This window comes from Barbus barbus (assembly GCF_936440315.1).
Source record: "Barbus barbus genome assembly, chromosome: 13".
Classification (NCBI taxonomy): Eukaryota; Metazoa; Chordata; class Actinopteri; order Cypriniformes; family Cyprinidae; genus Barbus; species Barbus barbus.
In genome coordinates this window covers 25,280,148-25,293,479 of record NC_136741.1, presented here as the reverse complement: position 1 = coordinate 25,293,479, position 13,332 = coordinate 25,280,148, and the positions used below count along the sequence as shown (strand labels likewise).

The window sequence follows — 13,332 nt, the reverse complement described above, 5'->3', positions numbered from 1 at the left end:
TTCCCTTTAGTGCATCTTTGTGGAAAACAGTGATTTAACTCAACATTACGAGAGTATCAATGTACAGGAAGAAGAAGATCACAGCACAGTGACAGTTGAAGTCGCGATACTACCTTTACTTTTACACAGACAATACAGTCATAGTCTTCAAGGTCGAATAAGTTTGACTTTCGACCCAGCTCTTGGCTTATTTATGCAGATATGTAACCATAAATAAACTCTGGTGGAAAGGAAATTAAGTGGCTTATGCATATATTCAACAACATGCAAAATAGTAATTTGTAGCCATTTCCTTTTTGCACAGTTAAAGGGAGGAAACAGTCTAGCAACAGCGAACAGTGATGCTACTAACTCCATTTGTCAGTAACATGACAGTAGTTCCGTTAAATAAAAGGCTTTCTGGTAACAAACTACTTTTTCCAATGAGTAACAGTGTAATGAGTAACTGACGGAAAATGTTCTGATTGAAAATCAAGTTGCAATTATCAAGTGGTTAATTTATCTTTTATATACAGTTCATGTAATATGAACCAAAATTTCACAGATTTTAAGTCTTCTTTTTAATTCCTAATTCATTTTAGCATGTTTTATGAAAATAGATTTAAAAAATATAGATTCTCAATCATTAAATTTGTTTGTTCACAGAACAGTATTACTATAGTTTAACCACTGAACATATTAATTAAATTACCTATATTAATAATTTGGCATGCTACAGTTTCAGAGTAGTTTCCTCAACACTGATACCAGCTGTGTATTGTGTTGCTTTGAAGACCACCATAGATTTTATCTCAGGATTCTGGGGACATTTTCTCTTTGTGTGTTTGATAAAAACCTATACCCATTATTCAGTGAACTTTACAACAATACATCCAGACACTGATAAGATCGGTGACACTCTAAAGATAATTTCTTGAACTGAAAAAGAGACATTTGCTAAGTTATCGCTGACAGTAAATTCTTCAAGGCTGGCCTTATAAGATCCAATCTGGTCAAAAGGCACCCGAAAGGTTTGGTCCACCCCAGCATTCATTTCGAGTGTGTTGTGCCAACCAGTGTTGACTGAAGGGTGGCCATGACTGCAAAACCAGTGTCAGTGAGGAGGAAGAGTCTCCAAAGAACATTCAGTTACTTTCTTTGTCAAGAGAAATTGTCAGTGTTCCAACAGAGTCTGGTGGTATTTGAGTGTCTGCAGGGGCCAATGTGAACTTTGAGAACACAACACGCCAGGCTATTTTGCATCTTGGTTTTAGATTCCATAGAAAAGTAACTCAGAGCTGAGTCAGAGAAGAGCAGTTGGCTGGCTTCTGCTTTTCTCTCAAAAAAAAAAGCTTTTTAAAGAAATACGGAGTTGCTGTATTTTATTACATTCATAGGATTATATAAATCAATACATTTATTTTGCTTACATATTTATACAGAAAGAATAAACCATTTATAATATAACATTAAATTCATATTCACTACCATGCAAAAGTTTAGTACGATTTTTAATGTTTTTGAAAGAAATCTTTATGCTTGCTAATGCTGCATTTATTTGGTCAAAAATAGTAATATTTTGAACCATTATTACAATTTAAAATAACTGTTTTCTATTTTAGTATATTAAAATGTATTCCTGTATTGGCAAAGTGGAATTTTCAGCGGCCGTTAAGGTCATTGCACACTGAGTTAAACGTTAAAAAATAAATGCGATCTCACGTTGTGTCAATCACATTTACACACTGCCTCCAAAACTTTCGTCTGTCATAAAACAATTCGGATCAGGTTCGATTTTTTGTGTTTTCGCATCTGTAGCATGCATTTTGTTGGAAAGGATGACGAATACGAAAAAAATGAAAAAAACGCACGCAAAAAATTTGGATTCGGTGTGCAATGACCTTTAGTCTTGATTCTTCAGAAATCAATTTAATATGCTGATTTGGTGCTAAATATATATATATATATTTTTTTTTTCAGGATTGTTTTACAATGTTTGTAACAATGTAAAAGTCAATGCAAATGTAACTGAATTTTTTTGAATGGTAATATATATATATATATATTCATAGTTAAACATACCATTTAACATTTCTGACTGTATCCTTAACTAGACAACTGATTTTGCTTCTAATAAAATTTTAGTTTTCCTTAGCTGATTTGTTTTGTTTGATTTTTCGTTCATCAGGCTTGTGATAATTTATTTCTTGAAATATCTGGAGCCAGCAAGTTTTTTTTTTTTCACCTAAATATCAGAGAATCACAGTTGAAATGAAAATTAAGTAGACTTCCTCCTTCAAACATTTCTGTGAAAATAGCACAGCTACTGTTACTAAAGTTAAACCATGATAAACTGTTGTAAGGGTGGTGATGTGTAGTTTGAAAAGCCTTAATTTCTGTTGGTGTTTCTCCACTTGTTTTGTCAACGCTGTTTGCTGAGTTTGTCTGAGGTGCTATGCAGAGTTGTTTGACTTCCCCAATAGTGCTTTTAAAGTAGAAAATTCTCAATAGAATTCAAATGTGTCACACAGGTTTAGTGGCCTGTGTTGTGTTTTAACCCATCTACAGAACATCTGCTTCATGTGACACTCGCACATAACAAGGCTTCTTTCGCCCTGGTTAGATAACTGGTCTGCGCTTTGAAGAACATTTAGTGCTTAACATGTAAAAGCACAGAGCGTAAGATCTTCAGCATGCTGACATTACACAGAAAAAAAAAAACAGAGCAGTAACAACCCTGACCCTAGAAACTCTCTTGTATCTTTGGTTTGTATCAGGTAGCTCTTATCAACAATTATTTGTGGGCTCGTGTGGTCGCCAAACACTCGTAGAGCAAGAATTTGCATTATACATTCATGCATTTAGCAGACGCCTTTATCCAAAGAGATTTACAATACAGGAACAATAGCAATTCGTCAAGGAGCCAACAGTATTTGTAATGTACAATGGCAGGTTATTTGACAACTAGATTAGGAAGCAAGAGAGAATGCAAAGAAGAAAACTTTGTGTGTGAGTGTGTTTAATGGTTTGGGGTGGTTAAGTGCTTGCTGAAGAGATATGTTCTTGAATTAGGTCTCAACAGTGCAGGTTTGCAGCTCATTCCACCAGAGAAGAACAGAGAGTAAAGGTTTTGGAGAGTGCCTCATTGGGAAAGAGCAACAAGGCGTTGCTCTGTTGTTCATCTAAGTAAACTTATTTTACATTCATTTGAACAATTTGCACACACGGTATGCATTTTTATCAGTTTATGTTTTCCTGGGGAATCAAACCCATCGCCTTGGCATTGTTAGTGCCAAAGAAGTTCTGTTTCACTCACTTTAGGTCTCCCTGCGATGCTGTTTTAAATCCTTTGACAAAGCTCAGAATCTGTTTTCCCAACCTACATTTAACCTGACAGGATTTTCAACCTGCCTAGCATGCTTTTGAGATTGTAAGGATTTGAACCCTGGTCCGTGGAGCAGGCAGTCATCAGAGACGAGAATGGGAAGGAGAGCTGGTTAAAATGCAGAGATTACACAGAGAAAGTCAGAGGTGCTCTTGTGTCGGCCCTCATTAACTCGGCTCTAGCGTGATCTTTGTTGAACGCAGGTTGCTTTCTCGGTTGTACGAAGCACTGCGGAGCATTCTTTTGGAAAGATAATTGGAGCTGACTGTTTTTTACGTCACTATTATTATTTTTTGCACTTTCCATGTCCACTTTTCTGATATTTCTCTAATGAGCAGGTGTAGGCTTTGTGCCTTGGCAGTTTGTTAATGTAGTCTGAAGTAACAGAGATTATAATAAAGATTATGATGATGGAGACATTAATCATGACAGTAATAATAACATAATGTCAATGACACTGATGGAGGCTTGAACAGTTCGGTGTGCGGGGGCAGCATAATTGTCCATTAAACTTTTCAGAGAACTTTTTGTCATGGATAGAAAAGCACTGGAGGCCCTAGGCCCTCTACTCATTATCTGAAAATACTTCAGCTCCCTGTCACTTCTAAGCCTTTTTGATTCTTGTTAAGGGGCTCCTTGGAGACTGGATTGTTTGTAATTTGTTGTCTAGCCTTTAAAAACGATCATTCATGCACCAATTACCGACAGGATATGTAAATTCTGTTACCTTAACCTACCACTGTGATTGTGGCCATTGCTGTTCTGTATGATTTCAAATAGGACTCAATACAAAAAGAGTATCCATGGCAAATCAATGAATAATCTTTGAGATTAAGAGTGTATGATGTTAGGGTCTTTTGAATCTTGTAAGATAAACTTAGATACCATGTGCTAGTTCAGCACTGTCAAAAGAAACTAATATGTACACTATATATAAGGGTACTTTTGAGGGGAGGGTACTGCCCCAGTATCAAGCTGTTGTATTTTCTAAATGCATGTTATTGATCTTAATTTTAAAGGTACATCCATGCATTTTGTATCTTAAAATCAAAATGTCATAATTCGATCAACCAGTGAAATGACAGACTTCTCTCTGGTGATGTGTGCTGGAGTTATCCAGTTATTTTGTCTGCAGAAACCCCGGCCCTTTCTTACAAATTCAGCTCTGCCTCCATCCAGTCAACAACTGATGGATTGAACCAAGTCCCTGCCATACTTTTTTTTTTTTTTTTTTTCAATAAACCATTTCACTTGGATGCAAGTTAGAATACGTGAAAAAAAGATCTGCCGCTACTTCTGTTACACTGCGATTATTTTGTTTCATAGTAAACATGCACTATTTAATTTTTCCCCTCATTACATTTTTTAGCCTGTAGTTCATAAAATGAGTATCACATTTGAAAAAAAAAAAAAAGGTATGACATTCACTTAACATGAAGAGAAGGGGGGTGGGGAGTGGAAGAGGGCATGATATTTTCATTAGCATGAAATCATTTCCCCCTGAATACTCATACAGCATCTCAGCACATGTGCTAGAAATCAATAGTTCCTATTTCCATATTATTCTAAGGCTATTGTATGGAGCGATTTTTGTGCCAATATACTATTGATCTATCAGAAGCAGCTTGCCTCTGAGTGCTGTGATATATTCAATCCTCTGGTCTAAACTGAAATAAAAAAAAAACATTTTCAAACAAGCAGTCTAGCTGAGGCAATGAAACAGATTTAGGACTATACCACTTATGTAGAGAGCAAAATATGCATATTAACATATGCAAATATATTATAATCCTATCTAAATGTTAATATTATTGCATACAGTGTTTTTCAGATGCTACACTTGTAGGGTTCTTCCATATATCTGCATTGGCTTCTCAAGCGACAAATGAAATGTCTTATAGCATCATGATTCATCTTAACCACAGACATTTTTATATGAACTTATATAAGGTGTTATAGTAACCATATTTATTAAGCTTGCAATCTCAAATATTCAGTTTTCATAAAACTTAGAGGAACTATTGTTGACAGTGGATGTTCTGATTTGATCAAAGTTGCCTACACTAAGAAATAGATGAAAACATTATTTTGTGCAGTCGTGTTTGTACCAACACAGATGATATTAGATCCTTTCTGGATAAAATACTGGTTATTTCATTCATTTTATACAGAGGGCCCCACTTTATGAGGGATGCAGAAGGTTTGTTGATTTATCACACAATTGAAAGTTTATTAGGTATCTAGATTAGTTTGATGCTATAATATTATACTTGACTACTTTGTGAGAACACAAATATTGTCTGTATTTACAACAAACAGCCTCGCAGTAATCAACTGTGTAAGCCTGGAGGCCGAATGACACAGTAAATTATATCAAATACAGTTGCTATGATATCAGACTCACAAATGATTACTAAAGGAGTCAGATTAACTCGAATGCCACACTGAGATCAATAAATAATGCAGCAGAAATCGGCTTCGGAGAGCTGCAGAAGATCTACACTTTGTTGTCTGTCAGATTTAGGAGAGACTCGAGTCTCCAGTTACTTTTTAAAACCACGTTGTCCACCACACTCATTAGTTTTTCACACCAGTGGGCCATGTAGATCCTGCCAACCAGTGGTGTATTGTAACGAAGTAATAATACTTCGTTACAGAACTTAAGTATTTTTTTGGGAGTACCTGTACTTTACTTGAGTTTTTATATTTCAGCCAACTTTTACATTTACTCCACTACATTTCCTAATTAAAAAGTATACTTTACTTCGATACATGTCCCCGAATCGTATTCGTTACTTACTACAAAATAGTCAGAAGTCAGAAGAACACGGACAGGAAAGCAGGAAAGCAGGTTTGACGAATCAGTGGTCTGGCGATTGAAAAAGACTCCTAAAAACACCTTTGCTCGTGTGCAAACAAGTGCGATGATTCATTTTCCACTCAAGTCGAGTCTGGGGTGTGCGATATACAGTATATCTTCTGTGATAATATGGTAAGTGTTGTTGTAATGATGTGCGATCTGACATTATCAAGTAGGCTATATCACCAAATCACGTTTATTTATTAGGCTTTATTAGTGCACGCACGTTTATTTATTAGGCTATTAAAACTGAATGAATTAGCTTTTTGAACGAATCGGATGATATAAATGATTCAGTGATTCACTCATTAACACAGTCAAATGCTTTGTTCCTGAACGAATCATCCGTTTGAATGAATCAGTTGAATCTCAATGGTTTTCATTTCACATTTCGACTATTTTTTCATGTCTTAAATTATTTTAGATATCAGTATTCAACGTTTTATGTTAAAAACAAAACATTAGACCTATTTATGCATCTGTAACTAAAGTTTAAACGCATCCATGTCACCTCTGAGATACATTAAACTGTGTAAATACATCTAAATGCTATTTCAGATGCAGATTCCAGAAAGGTTTTCTTGTGTTGGAATAAAAGACACTAAGAACCGGATGAAGTGCTTCTTATTCTTACCCAAAAATACAAAATGGAAGAAAGAGTTAAAACTGAACACAATCTTGCTACTCAAGCTGTGTATGAACATTTTTTTTTTTATATATATATATTTATTTGCTTCTTTTCCATTTTGCATTTACTTATACTTTTACTTACAATACTTTCAATACAGTACGTTTACGATTTAAAAAAATTATATTCGTACTTAAGTACAATAAATATCACATACTTTGAGACTTTTACTCAAGTAATATTCTAAACAGTGACTTCAACTTCTACCAAAGTCATTTCCTGGTAAGGTATCTGCACTTTTACTTCAGTATGGCTTTCAGATACTTTATACACCACTGCTGCCAACACCTTTATTTCCTCATTGTTTCCATCATTCAAGGTTTTCTGCCAAGTTTTGACTCTCAAATGCCTGATTTAGGATGATTTTTAAGGTCAGTTCTGAATAATAGAGTGCTCTATCTAATGATTTGAAAAGGTCTGAGTTGATACATTTTTCCCTGTTATAGAAGTTGGCATACAGTGATTACAGTTATGGATTAAGCTGGTTTTCTGATGGAAAACATTCCACTTTTATAATATGATTTTCCTACTGTGTAATGGCATCAAGCCCGAAAATTAGGAGGAATGTTATTGCATTACATAACAAAATATTAAACCAATTGCCATTTATTTTAAAGAAAGACAGCACAAGCACACTTTTTAAACAAAATATTCCACAAAATTAATTTTTCTTCAATCTTCAAAATGAACATAAATAGTATTTGAATGCTTTCTAATTGCTGAATGTTGTTGGAACACATCCATAGCGAATAAGATGAACTTCACATGTGATTACTCTTAAACTTGAGGTAAAATTGTCAAATACCTCAAAAAAAAGGAAAAACTTGGATAAAAGTAAGCACAAAACTGATAAAGAAAACTTCTGAGAAAAGTTATTGCATTACTTTTGCAGATGCCACATTGGTTTAATGTTAAGTTCAAACATTTTGTGTGTAAAATGAAATGTAAAAAATAATTATTTAGCAACAAGCAGCATTTTTGTCAAGCTGTCCAAGTTGCTGTGTTTAATTTGCTCTATTTCTTCACTCTCCATGTTGAATCTTTTTATATTCCACATATAAGTGTAGCTAAATAATTGAAATCAAACTGAAAAATAATGAACCTTTCATAGTTTTTCCTAGAAATTTTATTGCAAACTAAAACCAACCTACTCGTAACTAAACATTGCACATTTTCAAGGTCAATAAATAATGAGATATTTATTATTCTACAGCACTGTTTTGCTTGCTTTCATCAGTTATTAGTCAGATTGTACTGCAGAAGAACAAAGAAGGAAAACAAATGTCAGCAATGAGCTTTGTTTCATGCTGAATCTGGCTGTATAATGAAGCAGGCTTCATCAGATCGATGCATGTGATGAATACTGGTGAGTTAGCTTCTCTGGAGACCACACTCCTGATTGTGTTTGCGTCTCTCCAGATGGTCTCTAAACGGAACGCTCATTGATCTTCGTGGTGACGAGAGGCGTCGCCTGTCTGGGGGTAACCTGATCATTACCGACCTGGATCGGGACCAAGACAGCGGTGTCTACCAATGCACTGCCTCCAACACCCGTGGAACCATTCTCAGCCGGAAAGCCACACTACAGTTTGCATGTAAGTTATGTGAAAGCAATTTTATTTATTTTTTTAATTAGAGTTTTTGGACAATTTATCAATGTACTGTATGTATTCTATGATTTTTTTTCCAAAGCCACTGTATATATAAAAGATAATGAATCAAAATTACTGTTTTTAATAAATCAAGTCTTACTGAAACATTTAAATCCAACGTAGCAACATAAGCTCAACCAACACCAAGTTTGTGGCTCGATTTGTCCAAACAGTGGCAAACTGGAGGAGCGTTTGGCTATATATAAGCAATATTGTAAAAGCACCAGCTTTGGTATTTGGTATTCACATGGCATTGCTGAAGAAAGAGCAATCAAACGAGCTGTCAAATGTGACAATTTCACCGGGTGAAGCACCGTTTCATTGACTTCAAACTCCATCACTCATTCTCATTAGTCACCAGCTTCAACAGCATCTTTGTACGCTGCGTATTGACTCGCCATATTAATACCCATACTGTCTGCTTCACAAAGTAAACTGCCAAGTATGAGAATAGCCACCTTGCCTCTGTGCAGATGATTTAAAACGCTGTCCTTGTGCATGATCAAAGGAATCAGAAGCTCAAATCTGTTTAGTTTTTTTGTCGTTTTTTAAGATGGGAGAAGGATTGTTTGGGATGAGAGCAATCCTGACCATGCACTCCTTTTCTCTGACAGCGAAGACTCTTCACTCTCGTGCCGTCTAACAATTGATCCAACCATGGGAATACACAGAGCATCCCACGCCCCCCTTAGAAGACAGATTCCCATCTTTATGGGTGGGATAATGAATCTCACTTCAGGGGACTGGTTAACAGGACTTGCTTGACATTTATTTCCTATATTGATCATTGGTTAGTCAAAGGGGAATTATGATTTTAATAGGATGATAATGCCGCTGGCTTCGATAATATGTCATTGTGGCATTTCTTATCTTTCAGACAGCTGTTGAAAACTGCATCCTGCATCCAGTTTGAAATACATGCTTAACTGTAAAATTTGTCATTGGGAGATTTATTCCATGGTGGCTTTCTATTGGCTGTGTATTGGGGTAATCCTCTCCTGGGGCGAGTTTGGAATGAGTACCTTTCTCAAGGGTGCAATAGCAGCAGAGCAGATTTGTGACCTGACAAACCATGGCTCACACAAGCTCCCTAGAATTCAAAGCCTATTCAGATTTTTAACCAGCAGAACCTATTTAAAAATAAAATTGTAATGGGATGATCAAAAGCATTTTAAATTTGTATTTTTTGTATATCACCACTTAGAACAGTTTAGCAACCACATAGCAATTCCTTAGCAGTCATGGTTATTATGGTTTTGATGTATTTTAAATAATTAATTTGTATTTTTACATTTTGTAATTTTTGTTTATTTTTTATTTTTTAATTAGCCTTTTAATTTAGTAATTTTTTTTTTGTTAGTTTTCACTTAATCATTTTGGGGTTTTTTATTTACTTTTTTGTAGCTTTCATTTCTTCAGTTTCACCGCTTGTATTATTTAAAGCATTAACAATATCAGATAACAGTTATATACTGAAATGTTTTTGCTGTCTAGACGCTTTTTAATGGTTAATATATTTGTAAAGGTTTCAAGTTTTATAACAAACCATATATTAAAAATCAAAAATTTATTTGTGGATGTTTTTATTTTATTTCAAATAATTTAGTTTTTAGGATTTTTATTTTTATTATTTCTTTTCTTTTTTTTTTTTTTTTTTCTGTTTTACTTTTTATTAACACTTATAAAATTGAACACCAGTTGTATGCCAAGCTTCAGGCCTTTAATGAATAGGGCTTTGAAGTTGAATGTTCCACCATCTCATAAGAAGAAAGAATCAATAAGAGTTATGGAACTTAATCCATAAACACTCAACTCTGCATCCTTCACATTCATATATGAATGTTTTCCATTTATAAGCATCATCATTCACTAAGAAGATGTTTGGCTTACCACACGGCCTACAGCCATCACATGAGTCCAGCCTTATAGATTTTAACACAAGAGACCATTAATCAGCGCCCGTGGCTCTGCCGCTTTGGCTCTTAATCCATTCATCCTGTTACTAAGAGCCGAGCAAGTCCTTCTCTTTCCACTTTCACCACGGCTCAGTATGACCCGGCTGTGTGGGACTTCTTTTTGGTCAGCGGGGAATCTCTCATTAATCTTTCCCACTGTTTTCCACCACCTCTCCCTAATCCTGATGTTTTCTTCTGCTTCTTTTGTTTTTCAGTTTTTTCCCCTCTCTGTAATTTGTCTTATCGGTCACATTGACTCTATATTGTTTGTGTTGGGGAGCTTGGCTCTTGGCTTGTTTGCTTAAGGGTGTGGAATTGGCACAGCAGGTGACAGTTACAGAATGCCTTCTCTGTCACGAAACAAGGAGAAGGTTTTTATCTTGCCAGGTATGCGAGCCGGCTGCCAACTTCCTCTCCTCCTGTTAATTTGTGAGGATGAATTGTGTGGACATGTATTGACAGGGAGGCTACTGGCTCAGTGGGTGAGATTAAGATATCTCTGGTAATGATGCGGCTTACTGCTGGTAGGTGGAGGCGATGTTAGCATCCCTTTTTTCATACACCTTCATAGTGTTTCACTAGACTGCATTGTTAGATACCCACTGTATGCTTTGGAATATTCTGAATCACTGATTATGTTTCCTTCTTTTTGCTTTCTCAAATATTGAGCGCTACTAAACGATTACAGTCGACGTTGCTTCACCATTCATTTTGCTATAATATGAAATGCCGTTTTCATTATGCATGCAAAATAATTGCCTCATGCAAATGTATTTTATTCCACATTTAATCTGTTACAGATCTTGAAAGTGTCAAAACACAGACAAGAAGTGCTGTGAATGTGAGGGAAGGCCAAGGGGTTGTTTTGTTATGTGGCACACCTTTGCATTCCGGAGGTAAGTTGCTATTTTATTATATATAAGTCACCATTTATTAATGTGTTATTGTGAATGATTCATTGGATAGTCAAACGAAACATTTGTCTTCGTAATATTTAAATAAAATGCTCTTTTTATGCAATGATATTGCTTTTCATTTGACGTCACTTATGCTGCAGAAGTGTTATTTTAGTATTATTTCTATACCATTATATCTATTTATTAATATTTTCAGTTAGCTTATATTTAAAAGCTTTGTTTTTCTAAGGATTATTATTTTATTTTAATTTTTTTTTATTTCGAATATTCCGTTTATTGGGGGGGCCTTAACATGCTCAAAAACTCTTGGAAATTGGCACACACGTTGGAATCTGCTCCCATTAGGACGCTGCAGAGGCTGGGACCTGGGCGTGGCACAGGGGCTCTACGGCGCCCCCTGGAACACAGTCAGAAAACTTGATGTATAGCTCACACTAGGGCTGCACGATTATGACAAAAATCATAATTGTCGATTATTCCCTTGAGATTGTAATTGTGATTATTAATAACGATTATTTTAAACAGATTTATGCCATTGTTTGAAGCTGCATGCCATATTTTTATATAATATATATATATATATATATATATATATATATATATATAAAGGCTGAAAACACTCTTCTTGAACATTTATTGCTTTTGAGTTGGGATGCAGATGTACATTTGACAGTACCGTTGTGAAAACTGTAACAGCCTCATTTTTTATACATAATGAAAACAACAGCACCTCATTATCATGGTAAAAAAGTAGCCTAACTATAGGTTTCTATGGTGTTTGCTTTGAAAAACAGTAGCCTAAAGACATTCAGTCAATTACAAATCCACATCAACTGATAGAATAATTAACAAACTAATGTAATTATATTCCATTACTCCTTTAACATATTTAGTATATTAATAATATAATAATACTCAATAAGAATATCCTACTTTTCTGCCACCGTACCATTAGTAGTTACCGTTAGTGTTACTACAGTAAAACTATGGTAAATGTGGGTTATTTGTGGATTGAAACGTCTTCTAACTGGATCGTTGTTGCACTGTTTCTGCTGCTTTCTGCATCAGCGTTGATGAGAATAACTGCTCCAATTTATTTGGCTTTAAACTAGTATTAAAGAGACATGATTTGTTCTGGAGAACTCCAGTAAGAAACTCAAGTGCTTCTTACTGGATTTCACAGCGTTGTTTAGTGCACGATCGTGACTGGTCACTGTAATAAACATACACTTTAAGCTCGTGCTGTGCTGTTTTCTTTTGAGGCGAGCAGAGAAAAGTTAAGTGTGGTGCGCACTTCAAACGAGTACCGCTATTTTGTTCCGCTTTTGACACGTTTGGCATTTAACATATCTATCATGCACAACAATGAGTGACAATGATCAGTTAGACAAAATGTCTTTTATCCAGTGTGTTTGAGTTTGTTAAACCACGCGCTGCAAACATCTCTTAAGCACACAGAATAATGCAAGTGGGCATTTTTAATTGTTTATTTATTTTTGTAATTACGGCTTTGAATGATTATGTAATGGTGATATCCATAATCGTAATCATGATTAGAAATTCGATTAATTGTGCAGCCCTAGCTTACACATACTTGCACGTATTCATATGAAACTCGGCACACACATAAATTTCATTGAGCCCAACAACTTTCACGCTGCATGTCATAGGCTCCGCCCAACAGGAAGTTGGCTATTCAGGGCTGTTTAAAAAGCACATGCTCTGGAATTTGATATACTCCTCTGAGGATTTCCAAACGATTGCCACCAAACTCAGTGAACATGACCTCAAGACATTGGGGATGCTAAATTGCGAAGGGATTTTTGATATCTGGAACGGTTTACCCGTGGCGAGGTGATGAATTTATGGCGAGAAATGAGAAACAGGAAATGCCTA

General features: G+C 35.4%; 1 protein-coding gene across 1 annotated transcript in view; it reads left to right on the top strand.

Moving 5' to 3' along the window:
• The window catches only part of LOC306879627 (contactin-3-like), a 76,018-nt gene that overhangs the window by 12,729 nt on the left and 49,957 nt on the right, over window positions 1–13,332 (top strand). The window contains exons 4-5 of the mRNA XM_079432731.1: window positions 8,332–8,507; window positions 11,320–11,415. Coding sequence (XP_079288857.1) covers window positions 8,332–8,507; window positions 11,320–11,415 — 272 coding nt within the window. The remainder of the gene's footprint in view (window positions 1–8,331; window positions 8,508–11,319; window positions 11,416–13,332) is intronic.